Consider the following 27,427-nt stretch of genomic DNA (forward strand, 5'->3'; position numbering starts at 1 on the left):
GTGATCATTATATTTATTTAGTATGGTATAGAAAAGCTAATTTGGCGATTGTTACGTTGTATATGTTAGGTTTTACACTTTAAGAAGTTTTTCTTAGACATTTAAAAGGAAGTGATAGCTAATTAATGAAGCTGCGTGCTTGATTGCGCATTATTTGAAAAATCTTATACAAAATCATGACTTCGTGGCTAAAGTTTACTAGGTAACTACAATTTAAACTGAAGTACTGCTATATGTTTAATAAGCCACATAATATGCGCAACATTAACAGGGAAATTTAATTAAAATAACTCATTTAAAAATACATTTGACAAGCGTGTCAAGAGGCTTATAGGTGACTCAGACTTAGTAGAGGTGAAAGCTTCAGATTCTTGGACACCGCCATAAAGTTGCCTGCTTCTCTCTGTATGCTATTGAACATATCACGGAGAGTGTGCGATGGAATTGAACAATTTAATTCCACCTTCCCCTTATCGTCACCGGGGGACTAGATGTAAGTTTGGGTTTCACCTCTATGTTGTGGATATTCCAAAGATTCGCACGAAGCGTTATGCTTACACATATAAATAGCGAACGGAGTGGGATTCCCTGCTTGAAGACTTCTTCCCTGAGCGCTATAATTTGGGCCTTTTGAAGGCGAGAGAGAATAGGCATTCTTTAGGTGTGCATGCTCCATTGTCGTCCTCATCGGATGGAAAGTGTTCCATCAGATGAGATGGAGGTCAAATTCGCATTCAAATGCGCACCAAACGCACAGGACAATTTTGACAACTCGGTAACTGGACCCGTGGCTCAGATGGTTAGAGAAATGTTACGTTGCAGCGTGATCGTGGGTTCAAGTCCCACCGGATCGACGAAAATTTTTCTATGTTCGATCTTTGTACATGATATGTCATGATCAGTACAATATAGTTCTAAAACCTTCATCGACTAATTCTAGTCCAAAAGTTGACTGTTAAATGTAATAATATCACACGGTGACTTACCGCAAAGCGACTTACCAATTTTCGCAACATTTCATTAATCTACAACATGATAAGATACCTTTATACAAATAACAACGTAGTTCTTTGATTTTTTACCGAATTCAATAAGGAATGTACATTTAGCGTAGCGTAATTGATTTGAAAATAATGCTTAATTTCCTATAGTTTTTTTTTCTTATAGTATTTAAAAATAGTCTACTAGGTATTACTTACAGCTGTTTCAGTTATCATGTAAGTTTTGATTGCATTTAAGAAAATAATTTAGTGTTAGCACTTAGTAGTTTAGTAACAGTAGAGCTCCGTGTGAAAGAGTTCGTCCTGGGTAGTACTGCCACCTTACCTATTTCTGCCACCAAGCTGTAATGTCAGCATTACTGTGTTCCGGTTTTGAAGGGTAAGCGTGCTGGTGAAACTACAGGCACATGGGACTTGTCAACTTACGTCTCAGGGTGACGGGCGCAGTGGCAGTGCCCCTCAGATCTTTGAAATTTAAAGCTCTGAGTGGCACTGTAATTGTCATGGACAAGCATGTAGCTTACCACCAGGCGCACGACTTTTTCGCCCCGTCACATGATGTTATTAAAAAAAAACTTTGTTCACGTACTTTTCCTGCAGTATGCTCAAGTACTGTATTTTTTTAAATAATAATAGTTAGCCCATATAGGCTACTTGCCACAGGCCTCCTCTCATAATGAGAGAGCTTGGTGTAGTTTTCATGCGGGCCCAATGCGTATTGAGAACTTCACTCACGTCATTAAAATTGCTTAGCAGATGTGTGCAGGTTTCCGTACAATATTTTCCTTCAGCTTTTGGGAAGCGGTAGGATAAACCGTTAAGGTACCACAGCTTATTTTATTTAATAAGTAACAGATACAAAATTGCTCGTATCTTTCGTGTAAACACTCAAACACTTAGTCAGAGATTTCTAATACAAACTTTGACTTTTCGTATTTAAAAAACTAACTTTGCCTTACTTTAAGCACAAAATTTAAACTTTGAATTTACTTCGTAATTCCTTGTTTAAACTTTGGCGAAGTTCGTTTCGTAAATACGAAAAACTTGTCTTGATAGTCACAGTCAAAGGTTGTTTTATAAATAAGACTTTAACTGCAGCGAAAGTAACAGGTGAAGAAACCTGTTGCTCACATTTGCTGCGAAGGTACGCCCTGAAACCTAATTCTTATCAAAACTTCAATTACAGCAACAGGTAAAAAAACAAAATAAAATAATTTAAATATTGATTTTTTTTAATTTTGCATGAGAACCAAATAAATAAATAAGCACTTAATTAACAAATACGTTAATATATAATTACGAATCTAACTATAATTTACGCATATTTCGACTGGAGCTTCTGCGCCATTTCTATGTACTGCTTCTTGGCGTCATCCTGGGACATGCCTTTGCGGTCAACCCAGGCCTTGTACTTCGCCTTCTCTACAATGCCGGAGGGTTCAGCTGGAACAATATAACAACATGCAAATTAATGAGTTTATATCCACAAATTTAATTGCCTCCATCGCCGAGCGATTACCATGCTGGACTGCAACGCAGACTAACAACATCATGAAGTGTACTCACTCGTACTAGTTGATATGTAAATGGTGCTGGGTCGTGGAAAAATTTCCTTTTTTGAAAAAAAATCATATTTTTCAAAAAAATAAATATTTTTCCGGATATTTTTCCAATATTTTCATGTCAAAATGTCAAGTTACCGAAAATTAAAAAAAAAGATAGAGCCATTTATAAAGTTTTTTTTCCCTGTCATTTTAATCTCATTTTTCTATGTGGTTTTTAGCTATACGAGTTTATTTTATAATTCACGCTAAATAAAACTTCAAAACATATTTCTAAACGTAATATGAGTCTATAATATAAGTCTTCGAAATTATATTTTTCCAACTTTTCGGGATTTTTTCCGGAAAAATTTACACTATTTCAAATTTTTTGGAAAATTACCTAACAGTATATGTAAATATTACTCTCTGTCTTTGTCTACAAAGTGAGGGTGTCGTCCTCTCTGAGGGATGTTCCGAAGTCTTCTGATAGACTACGCTCTCGCAAAAGGAAACCATAGCCTCCCTGCACCTTCGCTGCCGCAGCGACCACGACAGTTGGCAGCGAGAGATCTCCTCCCACTATCGCAATAGGGAGTACCTACAGCTGAGACCCCCAAGCCGCCCTGTACTGTAAGCGGTGCGCCACACTCGTGGCAGACGGGAGTCGCCTCCCGACCCACCACGTGACGCAATGTTTCCATACCCAGTGGGCACCTGTTCCTACCTCAAGTATAGAGTCCCATATCTCAGATCAACCGAGCGAACTAGGTGGGGGCAGATCGCCACCACAGTCGCTAAGCCAGCGACTGGGGACTCTATGTCCTCCGCCCATCTACGGATCAAGTCGGCGCGGCCCGCTGCCCTGATCCGCTTTGTCTCCTCGACATCAGGAATTCCCCTCTGCCTCGTATAATTACTCGGTACCGGTACATTTCCGCCAGCACTACCGCCTGCATTTCCCACATGGGATCACTCACGAGAAGTGTGGCCGCTGTCCAAAATACAGTGTATAATGAGATCCCCATACTAACTGGGAAAAGATCTGATCAGATGAACAGTTTTTAGATTAGTGTAGAGCTACTATGCCATATCTACACATAGATAGATTCAAAGACAAAGGTTCACCTGTTTTTGTTTAAAAAAGTAAGGAACACAATTAATGAGCTAGCGTGAGTGAAACGCACGGATTGCAATTCCAACGGGGGAAGTAAAAACCATAAACAATAGAAAAGCAAATCATTGATATCAAGGCGAGATCTCAAATGTTTGCCTACTACAATGTATGGAAGACTGGAGACATATTTAAGTCCATAATATATAATATGTAGTTATTAAAAGAAGAGCAGAACTAAGTAATACTTTTTTTTCATTTAATCGTTTATCAAAATTAAGTACCATAAATTATAGAACATATATCTATACACTCGTGCTGAAATAGATAAGTTCGTCGTCCTGTTTCTTATCATTAGAATATAATATTATAATATAATTTTACCGATTATCGCTGACGTAAATACAAGCTTACATAATCTCTTAATCGTATTGAAGGATATGTTTTGTAATTTCTCGAAAATTACAACTATATATTATTATTATCTTAAGAAATGCTGCTAAAAATTAATTATTTTTATACCGAGTTCTTAGGTTTTCGCGATTGTTACACATGGGAAATGAAACTATTTTTCCGGATTTAAATCGCGTTTATTTATTTTTTCAAACAAACCAATGTTTCGGTACCTGTAAAGGACTTGTGGTTTATTTGAAAATATTAATATACGCAATTTAAATCCGGAAAAATAGTTTCATTTCCTATAATTATTTTTATGTTCAAAAGTTATTATTGTTACTATGAAGCATTATATAAAACTTTAAAAAAATAATGTATCAGACAACCACTTTAAATACTGGTCCCAAAATAGAGAACTCGCTGTACTATAAATACCAGAGCACAGAAAGAAATTTGCTTCAAGGCACTAACCAAAACATACTTCCCAGAACAACTTTAGAAAACATTTTTTCTCAAAGTGTCTCTAATATCGCTACCTCCAATGAACACTACTACACTACATAGGAGAAATTCGACAATTCGATAACTTAACCTGTAGCTCAGTTGGTTAGAGCAGCGCTACGGTACAGCGTGATCATAGGTTCAAATCCCATCGGGTCGAAGCAGTTTTTCTGTGCGTTCGATCTTTGTTTTAATAATCATAGCAAATAAAACTATTTTTTCGGATTTAAATGGCGTAGTTGGTAAATTTGTTTTTTGTAACAAATCTTCTTTTTGTTAGATAATTTAAAACTTCATTTTTGGTAACAAGAACACACTGTACAAATACATCTAGATGTTGCCGACCGTACACATGGACGCGCTCTGTAAAACACAGACCGATTAAATTGTGAAAGTAACTTTGAAACTTGTCCACAGTTCATTTTCAAACATTAAGTACTGTAGTACGCTGTCCTCTTTGTCATGACTAACGCACTTGCATTACGGTGACTTTCGAGATATTGTCATAAAGGTTTATCATCACCTTAAACATTTTGCCTAACAGCAAAACTGGAACTAAAAGAGATATATCAAAAAACACTTATAGGGTCAACACCCTATTATATGATGCTGTATATTACCCAAATAAATAAAAATAAAATAAAAAATAAATATGTCTATTGCAGATCATACTCATAACGAAATAAAAATTTAGAAAAAATAATAATTTTTTCATTGAAATGTACGTATTTATTAGTCGTTATTCATCATCGAGTATATAACCAGAAATAGAGACGAAATGTCATTTAATTTGTTTGAAAACTGTTCTACCATATCATTACGGTGACAACTGCGCTCCGATTGCCCAGCCCGAACTCGAAACAATTGACGGGTGTCGTCAATAAATTTCTTTCACTCCAAACCGACCAGTTTAACTTGAACTTTGCTATAATGGACGAAAATTGATAAATTACATATGTAACATTTAATTACCGATTAAATGTGATTCCGTTTGTTTTGTAATTAGATGTTTTGCTGTTTTTCCCACACCACCGAATGGAATATCCCCCCCATAGTTAGAGACATTATCTTTATTACAATAAATACAGAATATTTTTCGAATATACGGAGAAGTACGTAAGTAAGTAGCTTTCGAATTTGTGATTTCAGTGCAAACGTGTGTTGATATTTAAAAGGGATATAAGGCCCATTTGCCTGATGAGTAGCCAGGATGAATGGTCCTTATTTCGTCTCTATTTCGAGGCGAAGCGAAGTTGAGTTATTAACATGTCTGGGATGAGCAAAATGAGATCTACAACACCTACGTAATAAAGTACCTACATTACTAACTACTTAAATATGAGCACCGTATAAATAGTGATATTTTTTTCCGGGCTACTGAGACAACCCTAAAGTAGGAATAACGACAAAGTGAATGAAGTTACAAACACGTATGAATAAATTAGGGCTTTCAACTCGGGAATTTCGGTCTAGACTTTTTCTTTTTTTTTATAATAACACGAACAAGTCTTGCGCCTAATGGTAAGCTATACGCCTCTCCATAACAGTTGCAGTGCCACTCAGAGCTTTAAATCGCAAAGATCTGAGGGGCACTGCCACTGCGCCCGCCCGATACCCTGAGACATAAATTTAACAAGTCCCCTTTGCCTGTAACCTTACCCTTCAAAACCGGAACACGGTAATGCTGACATTACTGCTTGGCGACAGAAATAAGTTAGGCTAAAGGTGCTCTCTATATGAAAATACATTAAACACCCCTTGTTTCTTACCCAGCGAACATAAAACGTTCATAAATAATGTTTTATCTATATAATAAATGCCTAGTCTACAAAATAAGTAATACTCGGCCAAATTAAAATTTGATCGAGTATTACTTATTTGATAGTATAATTGTTTCGAACGGACGTCGAACGGAGAACGAGAGTTGGAAAAGTTTCGTTTTTCACGGCATTTTCGAGACCGCATCGATGTCGATATTTATTTCCGGGAAAACCATAGTATAATGATACAATACAATATCGACGGTGAAAATTGGAAATGTCGTAAGGGACATTTTGTCCTTTGCGATACACAACTGGCCGATCGAAAAGTTTTGACATTATAAATCGGAACAATAGTTGATTTAACTCACAAGTTAGAAAGATATAGTAGGAATCAGGTTCATCTTCTCGCTCAGAAACCCATCTGATTCCGATTTAAATCAAAATCAGCATGCTGACAACAAAATATATCTCAGGACTTTTTCAAAAATTTCAAATTTGCACCGTCGATATAAGGCTAATAATTTCGTGTGAAAATTGTGAAACAAAAAATGTATCCACATTTTGTAGTAAGGGACATTTTCCATTAAGATGAAATCTTCCTTACGACATGTCAAATTTCTACCGTCGATATGGTAACTCCATACAAACATAGCAGCGTGACTTGTATGTGTGCGCACCTGACGCGTGCCGTGTACGGAGGCACACATTCGCATAATCTCGCAATGCAGTCGCGTTGCATAGTTAGTGGTAGTGATAATAATAATAAAAATAAACTTACAGATGTTTACATCGCCGAAGACAGCCTGCTTGTAAAGGGAGTAGAGAGCGAGGTTCTCGCTATCGGAAGGCTTCGACTTCCAGTTCCTTACGGAGTCGGCGACGGTCTTGAATTGCTGTAGAAATATGAGACAATTCGTTGAACTAATGTATCATGACCGATGATAACCTAGTTGGAGAAGAGTGATGACTCTATGATGGTGTAGCTACATACTCGCTAACGGTGAAAGAAAACATCGTGATCATGATGATGTAAATAGCCCTTAAGCTAGCCCTCCCTACTGATCTCTCTTACTTATTGAAATAAACCATAGATAACATGTCACTGTTTTTCAAGAATAGTGGCTTAAACCAAAATAGTTCATGTTTGTGTTACAATACGGGTGCATTCAAATTGTGCTAAAATTTTGTTGTAAAAAAACAACAAGTTTTTTATTGGTTAAATAAAATAAACAAGTGAGAACATGGACTGGTGTGTGATTCGTCGATTTTTTTAAGTTACATGTGCTTCAGTTATTTCTAAGCCATTATCGTTCTGATGAATTGAGTTGATTTTGAGATAAGCCACTATTCTAGAAATAAGATTTATAATGAATATCACGAACACTGGAGCCATCGCTCTTACCAACAGACTCGGTCAATACTGCCGTCGTCGTCATACTAACGCACTTATATTTCGGTAACCGTCGAGATATTGATATCGTTTTTTTTTTGTGTAAAAAAATGGCGATTACGCTGATTTCGCTTAACAATAAAAACTGAATTATTGAGATTTTTTGTGATAAAACTCCATAAGTTTTTATTATGATTAATTAATACATAAATCGAACACAAAAAAAATCCTTAGACCCGATGGGTCTTGGATTCACGACCATATTGCATCATAGCATTGCTCTTACCAACTGAGATACTAAGAGATTTTTTTATTTATTTTTTAATGATCAGTAGGTGTTACTAGCGGCATAGAATGCCGAAAAATACAGTACAAAGATTTTTAACAAAAACATAACAGAATTTCGAAAACTAGATAACTTGACCCATAGGGTCGGCGAAAAAAAATACAGATACCTGTGTAATCCTAATAAAACTGAAACTAAATACGATATAAAAAAAAAAACCGCTTATAAGGGGTTGTAGATCTCGTTTCGCTGATTCCAGATATGTGAATCACTTAATTTCGGTAGAAATGTCGATTACGAAATACTTTCATAGCTAAAAAGTCGTTGAAAACCCAATACAAACATCCGACAACAAGCACAAATACAAAAATTCGTGAGGTGCGCTGGTTCGTTCCGTGACTTAGCTGGCATAGCGTCTGCCACGGTTTGCTACAAGACGTCGGTTCGAATCCGACCTGATCGAAGGATTTTTTTCTAAGTGTTCGATCTAATTATAACAAACTAGTGTAGTAATTTCATTAAAAAAAATTAAATATCAATTCAACACTGGATTTTTTTCTTTTTGTTGCTTGACTTGTACCAATAATCATAGGTAACATAATTTTAAAAAAACTCGAAAATCGTTAAAAAAGGAAACAAATGACTGTCATATTAAATTGTCAACTTACCTCTTCCAGAGACATTGTGAATTAGTGGTCGTTTAGAGATCTGTAACAAAGAAAAATCGAATCAATTACTTACATACATACATACATATACTTCACGCCTTTTTCCCATCGGGGTAGGCAGAGACAACAGTTTTCCACCTGCTACGGTCCTGACAGACATCTTTCGCCTCATCAACACGCATCAATGCTTTCATACACGCTCGTCGGTTAAGGGTACTCTTGACCTGGCCCTTCTTTAGGATGGCCTCAATTTGGTCATGATAAGTTCTCCTTGGTCGGCCCATACCAACTTGCCCACTCACACTCGCCTTATAAATCTGTTTCGTCACTCTTCTTTTATTCATTCTCTCTACATGTCCGAACCATCTAAGCATCCCTTTCTCTATCTTTGTCACTATATCTTCTTCCACGCCGCAACGCTCTCTTATCACACTGTTCCGTAATTTATCCATCCGAGTCACTCCAGCCATACTCCTCAAAGCTCTCATTTCTACTGCATTAATTCTGCTTTCATGCTTCTTCTGCCAAACCCAACATTCACTACCATACATAAGTGTAGGAACCAGCACCCCCCCATGCACAGCCAATCGTGCCTTTTTAGACACTTTCTGGCTGCCCATGAAGGTATGCAAGGCACCATTCACCTGATTCCCTGCGTTCACTCTTCTTTCAATGTCTCTTTCACATTTTCCATCACACGTAAACATAGAACCCAAATACACAAACTCTTTCACTTGATCCACTTTCTCTCCTTCAATCAATATCGTGCAAATCGTCATATCTTCCTCTCTTTCAAAAACCATTACCTTTGTCTTTCCCACATTAATTTTCATTCCTCTCCTTTTTAGAGCACCATGCATAATATTTACCATCTCCTGCAACTCCTCCACTGACGACGCTAATACCACCTGGTCATCGGCGTATAGGAGGCACTTAATGAGTAAACCATTCATTCTCAGCCCATACGTACTCTCTTTCAAATCTTTCAAACAATTGTCCATAATTAGGTTGAACAGCCATGGCGACGCTACACATCCCTGTCTAACACCTTTCCCGATATCAAACCAGTCAGTGTAAGCACCATTTATTCTGACACAGGCACTGGAAACCTCATAGAGAGATTTCAGTGCCTGAATTAGACTGCCGTCCACCCCATACATAGGCAAAGTCGACCACAATTCTTTCCTTGACACTCTGTCGTAGGCCTTCTCCAAGTCTATAAAAGCGCAATAGACTTTTTGTCTTTTAGCCAAGAACTTTTCGGATATGTTTCGCAAGGAGAAGACCTGATCCATGCATCCCATTCCTCTTCTAAATCCCGCTTGCACGTCCCAAATTTTTTCTTCCGTTTCTTTCATCACTCTCTCAATCAATACCTTTGCATATAATTTGCCGACAATACTAAGAAGACTGATTCCGCGATAATTTTTGCAGTCTTGCTGCGACCCTTTTCCCTTATATAATGGTATGATGACAGCCTTGCCCCAGTCTCCTGGCACTCGGCCGCTTGACCAACAAAGGTTGAAAAGGCGGTACAGCTGACTAGCGACCACACCCTGTCCAGCCCTCAGCATTTCAACAGTAATTCTGTCATATCCCGCTACATATCAATTACTTAATGTTTGAAAACTAATCAGATGATACAAATAAATATACCGAAATGTCACACGTGAAACCAAATGCTGTCTTAAGTCAAATATTACGAAATTGAGAAAAAACGATTTAAATATTCCAAAAATATTGAGAGTCGTATTCTAGAACTCTATTCAATGCTCAAGTCAGGATTGCACTGGCAACACAAGCACTGGAAATACGACCCTAATGGCAGGGACTTGAGTATGATATCAAGTGCTTTAAACCATCCTCAAATCCTAACTTGAGCATTGAGTAGAGTTCTAGAATACGACCCTGAAACTCGTTAAAACAGGGTTATTTGTAAAATGCGACCAACCTCTCATGAATGTTTTTACGTACATCTTAAACAACAACTTTTCTTACATAATTTTTTACAAAACATAAATTTACCAAAAATGAAATTTTAAGTCTTTGTTGCACCATCGGACACATTTTTTTTTATTGTATTTTTTCTTTTGTGCGTGTGTGTGTGTCTGTGTGTATGTATGCGATTACTCCGGCATTCTGATGATTCTTTTTTGTTGGAAAGATGCCCATCTCAGTATTGGTCCCATTTAAATTTGAAGGAAATATTCCACCGGAAAATATTCCGGTAGCTGATTTCAATAAATCTTAACAAATACATGTAATTCCACGTACTTGTGAGGGCGGTTTTTTTTTTCATAAAAAAAGTTATAATTAGAAAAATGTATAATAAGATTCATTCAGCATTTTTTTAATTTTCAAATTGAGTTTTCTCAATTCCAACACTTTTGAGTAAATTAGTTATTGGTTTCCGTTCATAGTTTTTGTAGTAATTTTTACAATGTTCCAACTCTCGTTTCAACAGAAGTTATCCATTTGAAATGCGCGCGCGCCGTCCCGTAAGCAACATTCCGCAGGTTCAATGACCGGGTTGGCAGCAGCGGAAACTAGAGCTCATAGGCACTTTCCAACGTACGTGTTACGTAGAATGACTGGAGATATCTAATAAAAGTCGACATTGACCTTCGATTAAAAATTTCACTGCGAGACCGGTGAAGACGCCTATTAACATTCAATGAATACTTTATTGCTGATTAAATAAATAATGAATAAACCACACACTCTTAGCCTCGCACTAAGGAAACCCTATATCTCGGGTGCCATGGACAGACACATAGACAACCACAAATTACATCCAAACTCATGAGAGAAATAAATGTAGGCCATATAAATATTTCTCTCGACCCGGGAATCGTACCCCGGACCTCTGCGTGGCGGTTTATGCTGTTACCGAGCGGATAGCACTGTCCTATAACACATAACTCAACACTTCAAGTTATATCTCAGGGTGCAAAGGCAGTGCCCCTCAGAAAGCTAAACGCCTGTCCATAACAGTTGCAGTGCTACTCAGAGCTTCAAATCGTAAAGATCTGAGGGGCACTGCCACTGCACCCGTCACCCTGAGACATAAGTTGCCAAGTCCCATGTGCCTGTAATTTCACCAGCACCCTTACCATTACTGCTTGGCGGCAGAAATCGGTAAGGTGGCAGTACTTCCCCGGACGAACTCTTTCACAAGGAGCTCTACTGCTTACAAAATTACTATCGTTATCTTAAAAATATCAAAATAATACGGCGAATTATTGAAGTAAGAAAAAGAAAAATTTCGTAACATATGAACATATGTCATCGCTAAGGGCTTTAAGAAACGTACTATTTACCGTGTTATTTAACAACTAAATCAGTTGGATATAATATTTTTTAAACATTACCCATTCGTACTATTGTTATAATAAGGCCACATTGTGATCATGTATCAAAAGTGCTTTTATCACATGATAGTCATAAAAATGATGAAACAAATTATATCATATATGCATGCTTCACCGTCGACCTCATCATCACTTTCCATCAGATGAGATGGAGGTCAAATGCACACTTTATATTTTCATAAAAAACGATCTATAACTCTTTAAACATAATGAAGTTATTCACTAATTTCTCTTTTCTGAAAAGTTGTTTGACAGATGTGGCCTTATTACACCAATGGTGCTATATTAGGTTTCTTTATAAACAAGTATTCACGATTTAGAACCGGAAAGAATAGTTTCATATCTAATGTGTAGTTTATTTTTAATAATAAAATTTCATTTATTAAGGTTACATGGACCTATTTAGTAACAGTTACCTACACTTAAATACTAATAAAAATTTCCGTACCTGAGAAGCATTACACTGTAAGCGCCATTTTTGTAATTTTACGGGGGAAGCGATTTTATGTCGAAAATAGTCTGTACGACAATTAGGGTAGCTCTAAATGTTGTTAAAACTCAATTAGTTTTATTATATATGTTTTATTATTATATTTTAAAACATTTATTTATATTATATATGTATATATATATACAAATAACTCAAGTCCCTTTTGAGGCGTATACAAGGGTCTTATATACCTAAGAATTATTGTAGAATTATTGTTGCTGTACAAACTGTGTTTAAGACGTACAGCCATCGAGTATATAACCAGAAATAGAGACGAAATAAGGGCTATATATTCCTGGTAACTCATCACTTATAAATATCTACTCTTGTTTGCACTGAAATATAGACAGCGCCAACAACTGACCTATGTGTACATTCCTAAAATATTTTGTATTTATTGTAATAAACATAATATCTCTAACAATGGCGTGCTGTTCCATTCGGTGGTGTGGGTAAAAACAGCAAAACATCTAATTACAAAACAAACGGGACCAAATTTCATCGGTAATTAAATATGTAATTTTGCAATTTTCGTCCATTATAGCAAAGCTCAAGTTAACTGGTCGATTTGAAGTGACACTATTGATGACATCCATTGACGTCAATTGTTTCGAATTCGGGCTGGCCAATCGGAGTGCAGTAGTCACAGTAATGATATGGCAGAATAGTTTTCAAACAAATTAAATGATATTTCGTCTCTATTTCTGGTTATATACCCGATGCGTACAACGCTGTATAATTTAATACAACACTGTAAATCACAATAAAAATATAAACTCGTGTACTAATAACCTAAATAAGTCAAGATCTAAGTTTGTACATATAAAAACAAAATAGCACTCACCGTAAAGTGAAACCTGATGGGGACCGATGAAGTACTGATAATTTTGCAGCCGGCTCTCTCGTTAAATTTCCACGGTGCGAGTCGAAATTTCGGACATCGCTCAGGGTTGAACATCACTAGTTTTAAAAATAATATTTTAGAATTATATATTATTATGAAGCCAACCGGACTTAACGCCAATGATTTGGTTTTATGGAAAAATTAAAAATAATTCTAAGTAGACTGAACATCCTTCTGGGGTTTGTTCCGGTTTGGAAGGATACGGGTGAAATTACAGAGTTTTTTCAAGGCGCGAGTAAATAGGTATTATACTAATCGTCAATTTCAAATTAGGTGAGGCATAATTTAAATGCTTGGTACTTTAATCATAAAAAGGAGGTTTAGTGAAAAAACTAAAACACATAAACTAGGATTCCCGCCCAGCATAACTTGGTTTCGGTTTTCTGTTTTGGCTTGGTTTCCGTCGGTGTCCCGTCAGGCAACAAAATAGGTAAGGTGGCAGTACTTCCATGGACGAACTCTTTCACAAGGAGCTCTACTGCTACTAAATAATAAATCGTATTCTTCAAATACGACGCAAAATGCTGATCATCCACACCGCACCATCTTTTATCAAAATTAAAGTGCCAACCCTAACTTAAGCCGTTGTAAATTCTTATTAAATTTATCTATCTTGTAATAAAACACGCACGTACAACTTATCATTAAAGACTTAGGTACAGTAAATTTGGTTGGACACCCCGATAACATTATGTAATTAGTATCTGTTTCCATTCGACGTAATTCTCACTGCAGGAGACTAATAAATACAAAGTAATACTTTTTAAATCAATCGGAAAAAAGATGGATTCACACATTGGCGCGAGTTACGTATACTATACCGCGCTAAACATTTTGGAAGCAGAGATTTTAATAGCAGTGGAGCTTCTTGTGAAAGCGTTCGTCCAGGTGCCACCTTACCTATTTCTGTCGCCAAGCAATAATGTGAGCATTACTGCATTCTAGTTTTGAAGGGACTTGTCGATTTATGTCCCGGGGTGACTGGTGCTGTGGCAGTGCCTCTCATATCTTTGCGATTTAATGCTCGGGAGTGGCACCACAACTGTTATGGTCGGGCGGCGTAACTTACCATCAGGTGCATGACTTGTTCGTCCTGTCACTTGTATTAAAAAAAAAAGATATCCTATATATATATATATATATATATATCAAAACCCAATCAACCCGCCCGGGTTTTAACCTGGTTTTTACCCAGAGCGATGGGTATTAATCCATTTCTGTCCAAAATCGAGGGCGGAAACGGTGAATACGGAATTTGGTTTAATTCTACTCATTACAAATGTAAAAATCTTTTTATTATACGAAAAAGAGGTAACTCCATACAATACTTGTGTGGAGTATTAGTAGTTTAGTGTATTTATTTGAATGCCATGTAAATAGATCCAAAAACAATTAATTAAAAGCAAATACAATCGTTTACACCAGAAGCTATAAACATTTTGTAATAGTATCATTAAACTTTAACAAACCTCGATTTACAACAAATATTTATCGAGTTCTTAGGTTTTCGCGATTGTTAGGTACACATAGGAAATGAAACTATTATTCCGGATTTAAATCGTGTATATATTTGTTTTTTCAAACAAACTAACGTTTGAAAAAACGTCAGTCTACCTTGACCATCGGACCTGTAAGGGCCCGAAACGTTGGTTTGTTTAAAAAAAACAATTAAATCCGAAATAATAGTTTCATTTCCTAACAAATATTTAGTTGTAAATTGTTTTTGCCCTCAATTTCGGGCATTAATGCGTTTTTGATGCCGGTTTAAGATATAAAGCGCCGGGTTAAAACCCGGTCGCCTGCTCACCTCTATTTGTAAGTGAATAAATGAATGAAATATTCTTTATAGCACATTAAAAATTACAATAACAGCACAGAACAGTAATGCAAGAATCACAGAGTAAGCTAATATACAACAGGCGGACTTATTGCTAAGTTGCGATTTCTTCCAGGCAACCTTAGGGTAGACATTTAAGTTACGTACAACAACTATTACGTCGTTTAGTGACTTTTGTTACGTAGGAGAGCGCTATTTGGCCATACAAAATCTTAATAGTGACGTCCTTGCTCTATAACATATCAAAATATTGAATCTCTAGCTACACACAATATCGAAATTTCACAGGATAAGTAAACACGACTCACACATACCAATGATCACTGGCATACACGCGCAACGTCGACGGGTGGTTTATCTAATAGTTTGTTGACGTAGACGTTTATTGACGTCAGAGTCATTATTTGTTACTTTCATTTTCTTAGCCTGTAGAACAAACTAATTAATAGATAATTAACTGCCTCAGTGGCCGAACGGTTACCATGCCGGACTGCCACGCAGAGGTCCCAGGTTCGATTCCCGGGCCGGGAGAAATGTTTGTATGGCTTACATTTATTTCTCTCGTGAGTTTGGGTGTAATTTGTGGTTGTCTATGTGTGTGTCCATGGCACCCGCGACACAGGGTTTCCCTAGTGCGGGGCTATGTGGTGTGTGCGTTAAAAAAAAAGTTTCTAATTAATAGACTAACGCGACAGAAACTTACATCTAACATATGTCGTGGATGAGTTATAGTAAATACACACACCGTCACACGCACACACAAACACACACGCACGTTCTTTAATTAGAATCTATTAATTAGTTTGTTGTAGAAAAATTAAAAATAGAATTGTATAAAGGAAATCGGTGAATAAGTATGTGTGTATATGTATGCGTTTTATATATACACTCACACACACATCACACTCCTAGTAGCATAACTGTGCTCAAGTTTTGAAGTGCTGGTGAAATTACAGGCACGTAGAACTTTGTGTATCTTACGTGGGGTGCACTATAAGTATCCGGAATGAATAAGAAAAAAGTACTATAAATGGTCAGAAATGAATTTATTGTTTCTCAAAATTTTTCTCCGTTAGCGTTAATGCACATTTTCATTAGAATTAACCAATTTTGAAAACATTTATGCCACTCCGCCGTGACAATCTCTGAAACATATTTTTCATACTTTTCGACAGCCTCTTCAGGTGATGAAAATCGTTGACCGCGTAACTGGTTCTTAATTTTTGGAAATAAATAAAGTTCACAAGGTGCCAGGTCGGGACTGCACGCGGGATGGCTCATAAGGTCAACGTTGTTCACCTTCAAAAATTCATTTGTCTGTCTGGCCGTGTGAAAACTGGCATTATCGTGGTGCAAGATGATACGGCGTTTATGGTTATTTTTACGGAGTTTATCAATAACTCCCGGAACACAAATGGTCGTGTACCAATCACTATTCACGGTACAAGGATTCTCCAAATCAACAGTAGCCACGTGTCCAGTTTTATTAAAAAAAAATCATCCGTTTAGAGGCACTTTGCACGCGCGCCACTTTGGTTGGTTTCGGCTCATCTCGAAAGACCCATACGCTCGATTGCTGCTTTGTTTTGGGATCGTAAGTATAAATCCATGTTTCGTTACCTATTACTATGTCCCACACCAAATTTGACGCCCCTTCGTTCAATCTGGTAAGCATGGCATTGCACCAAGTGACGCGATCCGTTTTTTGAGCTTTAGTCAAATTGTGTGGGATCCACCGAGAGCATAGCTTTTTCACACCCAAATATTTGTGTAATATTGATTGTATTTAACTCAGGCCTATGCCTAAAGATGCCCGAATCTCGTGGTATGTCACATGCCTGTTTGTTTTGATCATACGACGCACAGCATCGATGTTTTTGTTGTTCACAGCAGTGGCCGGACGACCATCACGAAATTCGTCACTGGGATTCACACGACCGCGTTTGAATTCTGCAAACCAGCTATAAATAGTCGGCTTACGTGGTGCTTCATCACCAAAAGCAGTTTGAAGCCGAGCGAAGCTCCGCTGAGCTGTTAAATTACACTTAGTTGCAGAAAATTATACTACGAAAATTTTCACGAGTTAAATCCATGGTGAGGTTGTCTACAACCAATTTCTAAAACGACACCACAATGTGAAAACAAGTGACAGTCAGATGAAACAAACTGTATTCTACAGCCAAAGAGTTCCATTTGCAAATGTTATAATTACTTTTTAAATATTGTTTATGTAAGTGGCCAGTTCCGGAAACTTATAGTGCGCCCTATGTATTCATTGTTTCGGTGGCTGTGTGACGTTTACGAAATTCAGCCGTTAAGTGGCCAGCTCGATCATGTGATTTAATACCGCTGGATTATTTTTTATGGGGTATATACGGAGCCAAAATTCGAGAAGTGATTAACGAAATAGACGCACCATTTTGTCAAAAAGTGATTAAAAACTTTGATGAAAGAATCGACATCTGTAACTGTGGTCATGGTGGACATTTATCAGATATTATTTTTCATTCATAATTGGCACACCTTATATTTTTTAATAGAAAAAAATCTGAATCATTGACATCTAAATTTATTGTTTTATTTTGATTTACAAAACAATGTTCTTGTTGAGTACACTCAGATAACATCTCGGAAAAAAAAACTGACACATCAGAAGATTACAAGACTCGTATATGTCTCAAATATTTCTATTAAAACCCCGTTAAACCTGTTTACAACGCTTGTGTACCTAATTAAATTCGAGATAAGGAAGTGTATACAAGTAGAACAAAATTACGTGTACACCTGTAAAGTCCGTTTTATAGTAACGTCTAAAAATAATTTACACATTTAAAATATGGTATCTGCCTTAAACCCAAATCTTATCAATGTTAGAGATACGGTGCATCATCAAGTGTTTGCCAAAAGCTTAAGTGGCTTGACATTTGAAAAATTGTGCAATCAGTGACACCACACCTCCACCACTCCCTATTTTTTAAAGATTTTACGAACATACGAGTATTACTCGAGTCGATCGATTCTTTAAGATACCTAGTACTTATCTTCATGTAGTTAGCGGACTAACAGGTTAAAAAACTAATAGACTTAGGATTATACTAAATCCACAATGGTTCAACGTTAAGCAAATGGAAGAATATTTACTAATTACAAGTCTCTCACCACGGTATAACTTCGCACTTTTAATATAATAAAGCCACATCTGCAAATTGACAACTTTTCAGAGACGTTGAAAAGATTCTACGATCGAAATTAATCATTATTTTTAACCGACTTCAAAAAAAGGAGAATGTTCTTAATTCTACTGTTTTTGATTGTTCCATTGTTTTGAGTGTATTTTTTTAATTCGAATGTATTTGTAAACCGATTTTGACGATACTTTTTTTGTTGGAAAGAGGGTACCTCAGTATTGGTCCCATTAAATTTGAAGAAAATATTGCACGTCTAACGGTGGCAACTCACTTTTTAGCTTCAGTTTGTATTTTTGTATAATTTGTACATAAGCAGAGTTCGAAGCGGTTCTTTTTGTTTTAAATTACCTAGTTCATATACCGTGATTCACTAAATGATTGTAACTAGTCACAGGTTTACAGGTAGGTTACGGGTTGCGGTAACAAAGTTAGCAAAGTGTACGACTTTTTTTTTCCCCCGATATTTAAGAACGGTTAAGCACGTAACCCGTAACCTGCCTGTAAACCTGTCACTAGTTTTATATAAGTGCGCATTCAGTGAAAACGAACATAAAAATGAATAAAACCAAATTAATATTTAAATAATGAATGATATTATAATGTAAAGGACAGGATCAGTAACAAACTGCAAGAATAAAATTGTTTTATTCCGCCATCTCTTTCGTGATTTACTTCGTCACCGTTGATCGCTCTTAGGCGTCCACCAAGTGGCAAAAGCCTCTCTCAATCGCCGCATGCAACTGATGTGTTCAGCCCTGTCCAATTTCAGTTTGCCTAAATAGTCTCATTAAAGCCAAAGATGTATACGGCGTGATGATTTATTTATTACACTAAGTATATCCGGTTTATGATAATGTAATCGGTACAGACGGCGACGCAAATCCGGAGGGATTTGTAATTGGAGAGTTACGGATACGGTGAAACGTCCAAGATATCAGTAAGACACGTGGTTATCCACAGACATATATCTATGTGGTTATCTTTAAAAAAATACGTCCATGTTCTTGTAGATACGTTCGATAAAACTGTTAAGTATATCAATGTACCTATTTATTTTGACAAATGTGCAATGCTGCAAAACGATTGTAATATATCACGTTGGATACCGAACTTATCTGAGTATATCGGAAAACAGCTAAAAATATAGTTTTTGCCAATCTAGTTGCGCACTTAAGAAGGACAAAATATTAAATTCATTATCCTGCATTGCAGTCCGCCTAGCCGTCTGCCGCGTTATTCAGGATTATCAGTGTAGGCGTTGCGTCTATGCAGGATAGTGTGTGAGCAGAGTCCGGCCTGCGCGGCGGTCTGCCATACAGGTAGAGAATGGGCCGTTTTAGAAATCTTAAAGTGTTTACCGCCTTGCTTGATTTTATCGATCGTTTTTGTCGATCGACGTGTTTTGTCGATCGATTTGTGTTATCGAGCAAACCTGTAGGCACCTTGTGTTGATCGCACGTGTCGAACGTTTTACCACATTTGCTCGATTTGTTTGATCGTAATTGTCGATTAACAAAAATACGATATCTATAGGCACCTTTATAAAGTCATACAAAATTGTTAATTGTAAACTATGGACAGAGATAAAAGTCTAGGAAAATACCGAATAGAAGTGGCAGCAAAACTCCTTGAGAAAGAGTTTGTCCGGGGAATTTCTGCCACCATAACTATTTCTGTCGCCAAGCAGTAATGCTACCATTGCTGCCTTCCGGTTTTGAAGGAATGCTAGTGAAATTATAGGCACATGTGACTGTAAACTTTATGTCTCAAGGTGACGGGTGCAGTGGCAATGCCCCTCAGATCTTTTTAAATCTTTCCATAGCACTGCAACTGTCATGGATAGGTATGGATGTCGCTAACGATAAAGCACTAAAAACTTGTGCTTTTATAATTTAATCAGGCACTTCTGCGTAAAATTTTCAATCGGTTATATTTTTTTAACTAATGTAGATAAGTAGCTCATACCTTTAATTCGTGAAAGTAGAAACTTGGTAGCCATTATTGGTAATACATACGCCTAGAAAATCTTCTCCCTTCATGCTGAACAACATGACCACCAGCCATCCTGATATCCGAATAGCTGGTCAATTATTTTTTTAAATCTCAGAATATATCAAAAGTAGCAATTATTTACAAAAGGCAGCAAATAGGTAGCAATTTTTGAACATACACTCAGTACCAGACGCCACAGGCAACCAGCCATCCTGACAGTCACTAAAAGAACACGAACCAAATCGTTTTCCCAAAGATTATTCGTCGTGTTTATTTAGTTGTCACACTGTTTGTCATTTTTAGTCAAAAATTAATAAGACAAACTATTAATCACCGTGGATAATTATTGGATATACATATATGGGATATTTATCAGATAAAATTATCAGAGAAAATTACCTAAACACCTTCATGCATTTTTGTAATGTTGATAAGTTATAGATTCGGGTAGTAAATAAATAAATATATTAAATAAATCAATATTTTAATATAATTTTATTGGATTTAACGAGCGATAGATAAGGAAAAGCGTATTCTAAGGAGAAAGTGTAAAAAATAGTAAAAAATCTATAAAGCAACAGTAATTAGAGCAGGTTGCATTAATTTTTACTCGAGTGATTCTTTTTTATATCGTGATAGATATATGTAACACAAAATAATAATCCCCGACCAATCGTTTTAAAACTTTGTCTGTAATACCATGTAATAAAATTACGAAGTTACAACAGTGATAAACATTCAAAGATTGGGGATTTATTGTTGTTTTCATGTAATGTACGAAACGCATGGTTACTATGTCAAAATTGTGTCTGTTATTATTTAAATATTGATATATTCGTACCTAAAACCGATAAGTTCAAGAATTATTTCATAGAGGAAACTGAAACCGAGGATTTATGGTGATTGGAGGATATAAAGTACACAATTTATCTTAATTTATGAGTCTCCTGGCGTAATGCACGCCTTCCACTGCGAGTGGAGCGGGCTCCGTGCGAACTCGGTTTGACTCGCAACGGTAAACTTCATAGAAGTGCTGCTTCCACCACAAACGAGTGAGGAAAGACGTTTTGATTGGTAGGTCAATGCAAAACGTCGTCTAATTTTGTGAGTCGCGTAGTTTGAGTTGCGTTTTTACTTTGTTTCAATTAAAAATCATAAATCAATAAAAAAAAGACAAATTCATGTGTTTTATTCTGCTTTTAAGTAGGGAAAATCTACAAGACAAATTTCGACACCTCCTACGTAAACTATGGTATGTCGAAATTATCAAGTTTACAGGGGAGCCTTATTTCAGTGAATTCAGTACATTAAAAGGCTGCATAACACGTGACTTTAGCATTTCTCAGTTTTATTCGGCAAACTCGTTACTCTCATAGAGTATTATAAAATCCTAGATATCGATTAAATGATGTATTAGATGATCACTCTATGTGAGTAACGAGCTTTGCCGAATAAAACGGAGAACTTTAAAACGCTTCCCTGTAAACTTGGCAATTCCGACATACGATACTTTACGTAGGAGGCGTCGATTTGTGTCGATACTTTTATGAGTACTATACTTTTTATGCGATACTACTCACGAGTACAGTAATCGATAATTTTGATTCGATACCGTGTCCCTAGTAATGACGACTGACTTTCGGTCGCATCGTAGGACGGGTTGGCGCGAGTGGAGGTAGGGGTGAGAGAACGGGTTACTTTGGTATAGGTGTGTATACAACAACAACTTGCTTGATTGTTATTATTAGTCTTTCCTCTGGACTGATGGCTTGTCTCATATTTGTATCTGACTTAGTAATAAAAGGTTTTACTAGGCTTATTAATTCTTGAAAAACATTTATTGGCATGTGGTAGTACTTAACAAATTGATCTGGATGTTCACATAAACGTGTATACATATAATATATGAAACTGCCCATACTTTAATCGTTTCGTATTGAGTGGATGTACCTAGCTTCTTTTTCTTTTTCTAACATCGTCTTCTAATGCTTTATAAATATACTACTTTTAATGGACAAACGCTGATTTTAAACTTTTATACGGGGTGTTTAAGTTAAGGCACGTTCACTTCCCGACGTCGAAAAATGACGTCTCTCCAGTTCCCAATAACCTTAGCGGCCGGAAGGATCGGAGGATATCTAGCTTATCTTCTACTAGTTCTCCAGGCAAGTGCCGGAGATGCCAGTCGCAGTGTCCTGTGACAATGTCCGGACATAGCTTCCAACTTAAAGGACATCTCACGTGGCTCAAGGGTCTCCTCGCTTCAGGCCCTCAACTAGACCTCTACTAAGCGCTAGCTACGCACGAGACAGACGCCCCAGCCACACACCACTGCAGCAGACAAACATGTCCGTCTCTGCTGCTAACCACACAACTGGTCTCGCCATCGAGCCCGTAGTCTCTCCGGAAATCCCTATCTCTCGCTATGGCAGTGATTGTATCAATACTGCACTAGGTATGTACCTTCACGTTTGGATTCCACTTTACATTTAACATCAGGTCGAGTCATCTGCCTGTCATGTATTTAAAAAAGTTTTATAATGAGAAGACGTTGCGCCTCCGTGCAAGCCCGTCTCCTCCGCGGTAGCACCAAGGGAATCCTGAGACTTCCCAATGTTATAGCATTGGGTGTAGCTCCACACCAGGATATAATTTTTCATTTTATTTTATTGTCAAGCCTTCTACACTAGCCTAAGCCTTCGATCCGGTCGGATTCGAACCGACGTCTTTCTTGCATATCGTGCCAGACGCTATACCAACTAAGCCACGGAATGAACCAACGGACCCAATGAATTTTTCTATGTGCTTGCATCGTGTCTTTGGATTTGGTTTTTCAATGACTTTTTAGTCGTAGCGCCATCTAATGAGCAATCTATGAAAGATTTATCACCCAGTTAGTACCTTTACAGCTACTAGTCCTGGCGAGAGATGTCGCTATTCACTGCATTTTAAATTTTTATAGAATTGATATTCAATTATTTTTGTGAAATTACTCCACTAGTTTGTTGTAATCATTAATACAAAGATCGAACACTCAGAAAAAAATTCCTTCGATCCGGTCGGATTCGAACCGAGGTCTTTCTTGCATACCGTGTCACAGAATCGCCATTTTTTTGTCATTTAATTGACGCCGTTAATTTGAGTTTTTTTCCACAATTTGCAAAAACATCAATTTTAGTTTATTTTAATTAAATATAGGGGTAAGCGGTTAAATAAAACATAAGCATTAAAGTAAGAAGTCGTCCTGGAAGACTGGATTTGGTAAATATTGCTTAAATAATTTTTATTTCAAAAATATTCACTTGATCCCTAGACACTTTTGATGTGTGTACATAACTATTTAAAATTTTATGAAAACTGGCAACCCTATAAATGTGATTTTACTCCGTCAAACACGATAGACTATCGCTTAAATTTATAATAATAATAATAACGCACACACTCATCATAGCCATGCACTAGGGAAACCCTGTGTCGCGGGTGCCATGGACACATATAGACAATCACAAATTACACCCAAACTCACGAGAGAAATAAATGTAGGTCATACAAATATTTCTCCCGGCCCGGGAATCGAACCTGGGACTCCTGCGTGACATTCCGGTATGGTAACCATTCGGCCACGGAGACAGTTAAATTATAATTAATATAATTAGGTTAGTACGTAAATTCTACTACAGATTTTGTGGTTGTTATTAAATGCCGCATCATGGGAACACTCACCTAGCCGTGATAGTCTTCAGAGGGCCGTTGCTGCTGCCACGTATTGTGTTTAAAAAGATGGCGACTTCTTCCGCCAGTGTCATGAAGCTAGCTGTCAACGCAAGCTTCGTAATCATGACAGACGCGCTGCATAACCGTGGCAGCCGCAGCACCGTCCTGAAGCATTTATTATATTGCGTACGCAGGGCTCTTTGCGAGCTTTGGGTATAGCTGGCTCACATGGCACCCGCGTGCAGTAGTGTGCAATAAATAGGCTCTAAAAAGAGAGACCTTCACCTCTGCCGTAAATAAAGCAAACCTGCGAGCCAGCATGTTCGCCCTCACCGATAGTGCCCTGCGCTCGCATTCCATGTCCATAAAGCTTTGAAGGCTCTGTTTCATCCGGAAAGGAAAAGCCTTCCAAAAATATTTCAATATTTTTATCTGACCATGAATTAAAATAATAAGGCCAATGAAAGAAAATTACAAAACCGTTTATTTACTATCTTACAGTGTATCTTGCATAGGTACCAAGATCTTACCTACTTAGTTTAACTTATGTGTACCACTTGTCATTGCACTGGGACAAATCATACAGGGTGTCCTTACCTCAACAACTTAAAACATACGTGATCGTTATAACTAACGTTCTGATAACATTTTAAGTGGTAAAAACAATTTCTGCCTCCTATACGTAACGACGGAACAGGCAAGAGTGATGCCATACGATGCGTTGCGTCGGCATAGCGGCACTTGAGCGTTGACGCCGCGTTGTACAACCAATAAATTAAAACTATATATGCCACGTGGTGCGTTGTTGCATCGTACAAGGGGTCAGGAGACGGAGCGGGTAGGGATGCTGCGGTGCTAAAGTAAGCGGCATTACGTTACTACGCCACATAGCTCGTGGTGCAACCGATGCTTTGAAATCATAGCGTTGCGACGACGAAACACCCGTGTGGCATCCCTCTAAGGTCCCACTGTGAAATCAAAATACTTTAATTTGAATTTAAATAAAATTAGCGATCAAATTTATGTAACGTCACCTAAACAATTTTGATAGCGATTAAATGAACACCGTGTATTATATCTATTTCTTCGCGTTGTGGAATTCCAAAAACGCAACGGTAGCATCAAAGATGTCTTCAGCGAACACCTGCGGCGTATGTAAGGCGGCGAAGTGGCCACCGAAATCATACGCTGTCGACCGCACGAGGTTGGGGAACTTATCTCTTAATATCCAGTCGGGCTGGTATAAGACTTCGTGGAGGAATTTGAGCGCTGCTGTTGGTACGCGAGTTGGTATGCTGGAATTCAGAAATGGGAATATTGTAGCCTATAGAACATTGAAGATCACTTTTTCTTTTTTTATCGTGTCATACTTACAATGCTGGCGTGCTGGAAGTTGTTTCATAATTATTTTATATTATTATATTAACCATTCATTTATAACTACTAATTATTTTGTATTATTAAATATAGTTAATATCTTTTTAAAATGTAATATAAAGAAATTTGCCCAAAAAGATGCCTAAAATACAGGGTACATATTTACTTAGTTTAGGCATCGCAATTACACACACATTAAAATTTCTAATATTAAAATTTATAGCTTCATTACGAAAAATTTATAATTAAGGTGCCCTTCTTATAATAGCTTTATTCACATTTGTGTTACTTGCATTGTATTAGATTAAGTTATACTTAAATAAATTTATCTTTATCTTTATTGATTAGTTAACACGTAACAAAATGACCAGCACGACATATACCTAAGTTTGCGATGCTCGTTCACGCCACCTGTGGCAAATGCTAAGTATTTAGCTCTACGACATGACCGGCGCGGTCAGGTTTTAAGGATTTTTGACGACATACCTACTTTTCTAGACTTCAAGGGAAAAAAAGTATACTTTGAATAAAAAAAAATGCACTTTCAATTCCAAATTGAATTGAAAAGTTACAAAACAAGCAAAACTTTGGTTAATGCGTAGTGTCAATCTAAAATGAGAGACATAGTAACTATGTCAGTTTTAGGGTAACATCGATCGAACATTGTGCGTACGTACTTTCGTACCTACGTCGTTGTTTAAATATAATCTCAAAATAAAATCTTATATTCTTAAACTCAATATTCAAATGAGACCAAAAGCATTTATATAAGATAAAGTTTTTTTTTGAACACTTTTGAAAATTCTAACCGGCAATGAACGTGTTAAATTAATGCAGTGCGCCAGACGTACAGAAAAGTACGTTATGCGGGGAGGCTCCTTTCGTGCGCCTCAAGCATTATAGTGTATGCCATCGATACGACAAGAAGAAGAAGTTTACATATAGGTACGTTGGGTTGCGTAATACCATACGACATATTCCACAGTGACGAACCAGCGCAGTTAGAGCTTTCACATACAACATCAGCATGTAGGTTACAAGATGAAGTTTTCAGGATAATTAATTAGGAAACTAATCCTTACTTATGTAAAATCCTGACTTCGGGCAAATTTTCAGCATATAATCTCATAGATGTGACAATACAATTATTTGCCCACGTAATAGTGACTGTGTCCAACACATCGTCCAGATTAAGGTTATCAAGGCCGCCGTGTGGGGTGTCCAGTTGGTTCCTATTGCTACAGATTGCTATCTTCTCCATCATGTAGGCTGCTAAACCGGATGGAGAATCTGTTAAAGCTACTCCTGAAAAAGTTTCAAGAAATGTTAAATGCCATGATATTTTAATTAGGAGAGTTGGATAAATAGCTACTCTTTTTTTATGACACCAAATGACGGGACGAACAATTCGTGCCCCTGAAGGTAAGCGACAAGTCTGTCCATAGCAGTTGCAGTGCCACTTAGAGCTTTAAATCACAAAGATCTGAGGGGCACTGTCACTGCACCCGTCGCCTGAGATGTTAGTTGACAAGTCACATGTGCCTGTAACTTCACCAGCAACCTTACCCTTCAAAACCTGACATTACTGCTTGGAGGCAGAAATAGGTAAGGCAGGACTTCTCTGGACGAATTCTTTACAAGAAGCTTTACTGTTACTAAATACCGTATTTAAGTACGCAAGCGAAAGGTGATGTGTTACAATTAAGTTTTATTGAATGTCAACGTTTTTCACCACCATGTTATTCAATAATTTTATGTGAAATTACTCCTATAAATTCACTTCGATCCGGTTGGATTCATACGAACGTCTCCCAGCAAACCGCGACAGACACTATGCCCATTAAGCCACGGAACGAAGCAACGGACCTCACGAGTTGTTCCATACGTTTGTTGC

The 27,427-nt window shown here is 37.2% G+C and overlaps 2 protein-coding genes across 3 annotated transcripts; both read right to left on the minus strand.

Annotated features, from left to right (window-relative positions):
* Positions 1–2,215: 2,215 nt before the first annotated feature.
* LOC113237506 (putative acyl-CoA-binding protein) lies at positions 2,216–13,471 on the minus strand. Of its 2 annotated transcripts, XM_026474005.1 has the most exons (4): positions 13,366–13,471; positions 8,661–8,700; positions 7,095–7,209; positions 2,217–2,444 (listed from the first exon to the last, which is right to left on the minus strand). In XM_026474005.1, the coding sequence occupies exons 2-4, from the start codon at positions 8,673–8,675 to the stop codon at positions 2,317–2,319; spliced, it is 258 nt and encodes an 85-aa protein (XP_026329790.1). In that variant the 5' UTR covers positions 8,676–8,700; positions 13,366–13,471; the 3' UTR covers positions 2,217–2,316. The 2 variants fall into 2 exon arrangements, with proteins under 2 accessions (XP_026329791.1, XP_026329790.1); XM_026474006.1 differs by lacking the exon at positions 13,366–13,471 and having other exon boundaries at positions 2,216–2,444; positions 8,661–8,679.
* An 11,153-nt stretch (positions 13,472–24,624) lies between these two features.
* LOC113237509 (juvenile hormone epoxide hydrolase-like) lies at positions 24,625–26,864 on the minus strand. The gene is made up of 2 exons (XM_026474010.1): positions 26,616–26,864; positions 24,625–25,451 (listed from the first exon to the last, which is right to left on the minus strand). Exons 1-2 carry the CDS (start codon positions 26,795–26,797, stop codon positions 25,235–25,237), a joined length of 399 nt encoding a protein of 132 aa, XP_026329795.1. The 5' UTR covers positions 26,798–26,864; the 3' UTR covers positions 24,625–25,234.
* Between the last annotated feature and the right edge of the window lie 563 nt (positions 26,865–27,427).

This window comes from Hyposmocoma kahamanoa, unplaced genomic scaffold, assembly GCF_003589595.1.
Source record: "Hyposmocoma kahamanoa isolate Upper Pololo Valley unplaced genomic scaffold, ASM358959v1 93, whole genome shotgun sequence".
Classification (NCBI taxonomy): domain Eukaryota; kingdom Metazoa; phylum Arthropoda; class Insecta; order Lepidoptera; family Cosmopterigidae; genus Hyposmocoma; species Hyposmocoma kahamanoa.

Coding starts and splice junctions, on each gene's coding strand:
- LOC113237506 (XM_026474006.1), bottom strand. Junction 2,445..7,094: donor CTTCGGCGATGTAAACATCT/GTAAGTTTATTT, acceptor ATATTGTTCCAG/CTGAACCCTCCGGCATTGTA.
- LOC113237509 (XM_026474010.1), bottom strand. CDS start 26,797: ATGATGGAGAAGATAGCAATCTGTAGCAATAGGAACCAACTGGACACC. Junction 25,452..26,615: donor GAAGTCAGGATTTTACATAA/GTAAGGATTAGT, acceptor TCTGAATTCCAG/CATACCAACTCGCGTACCAA.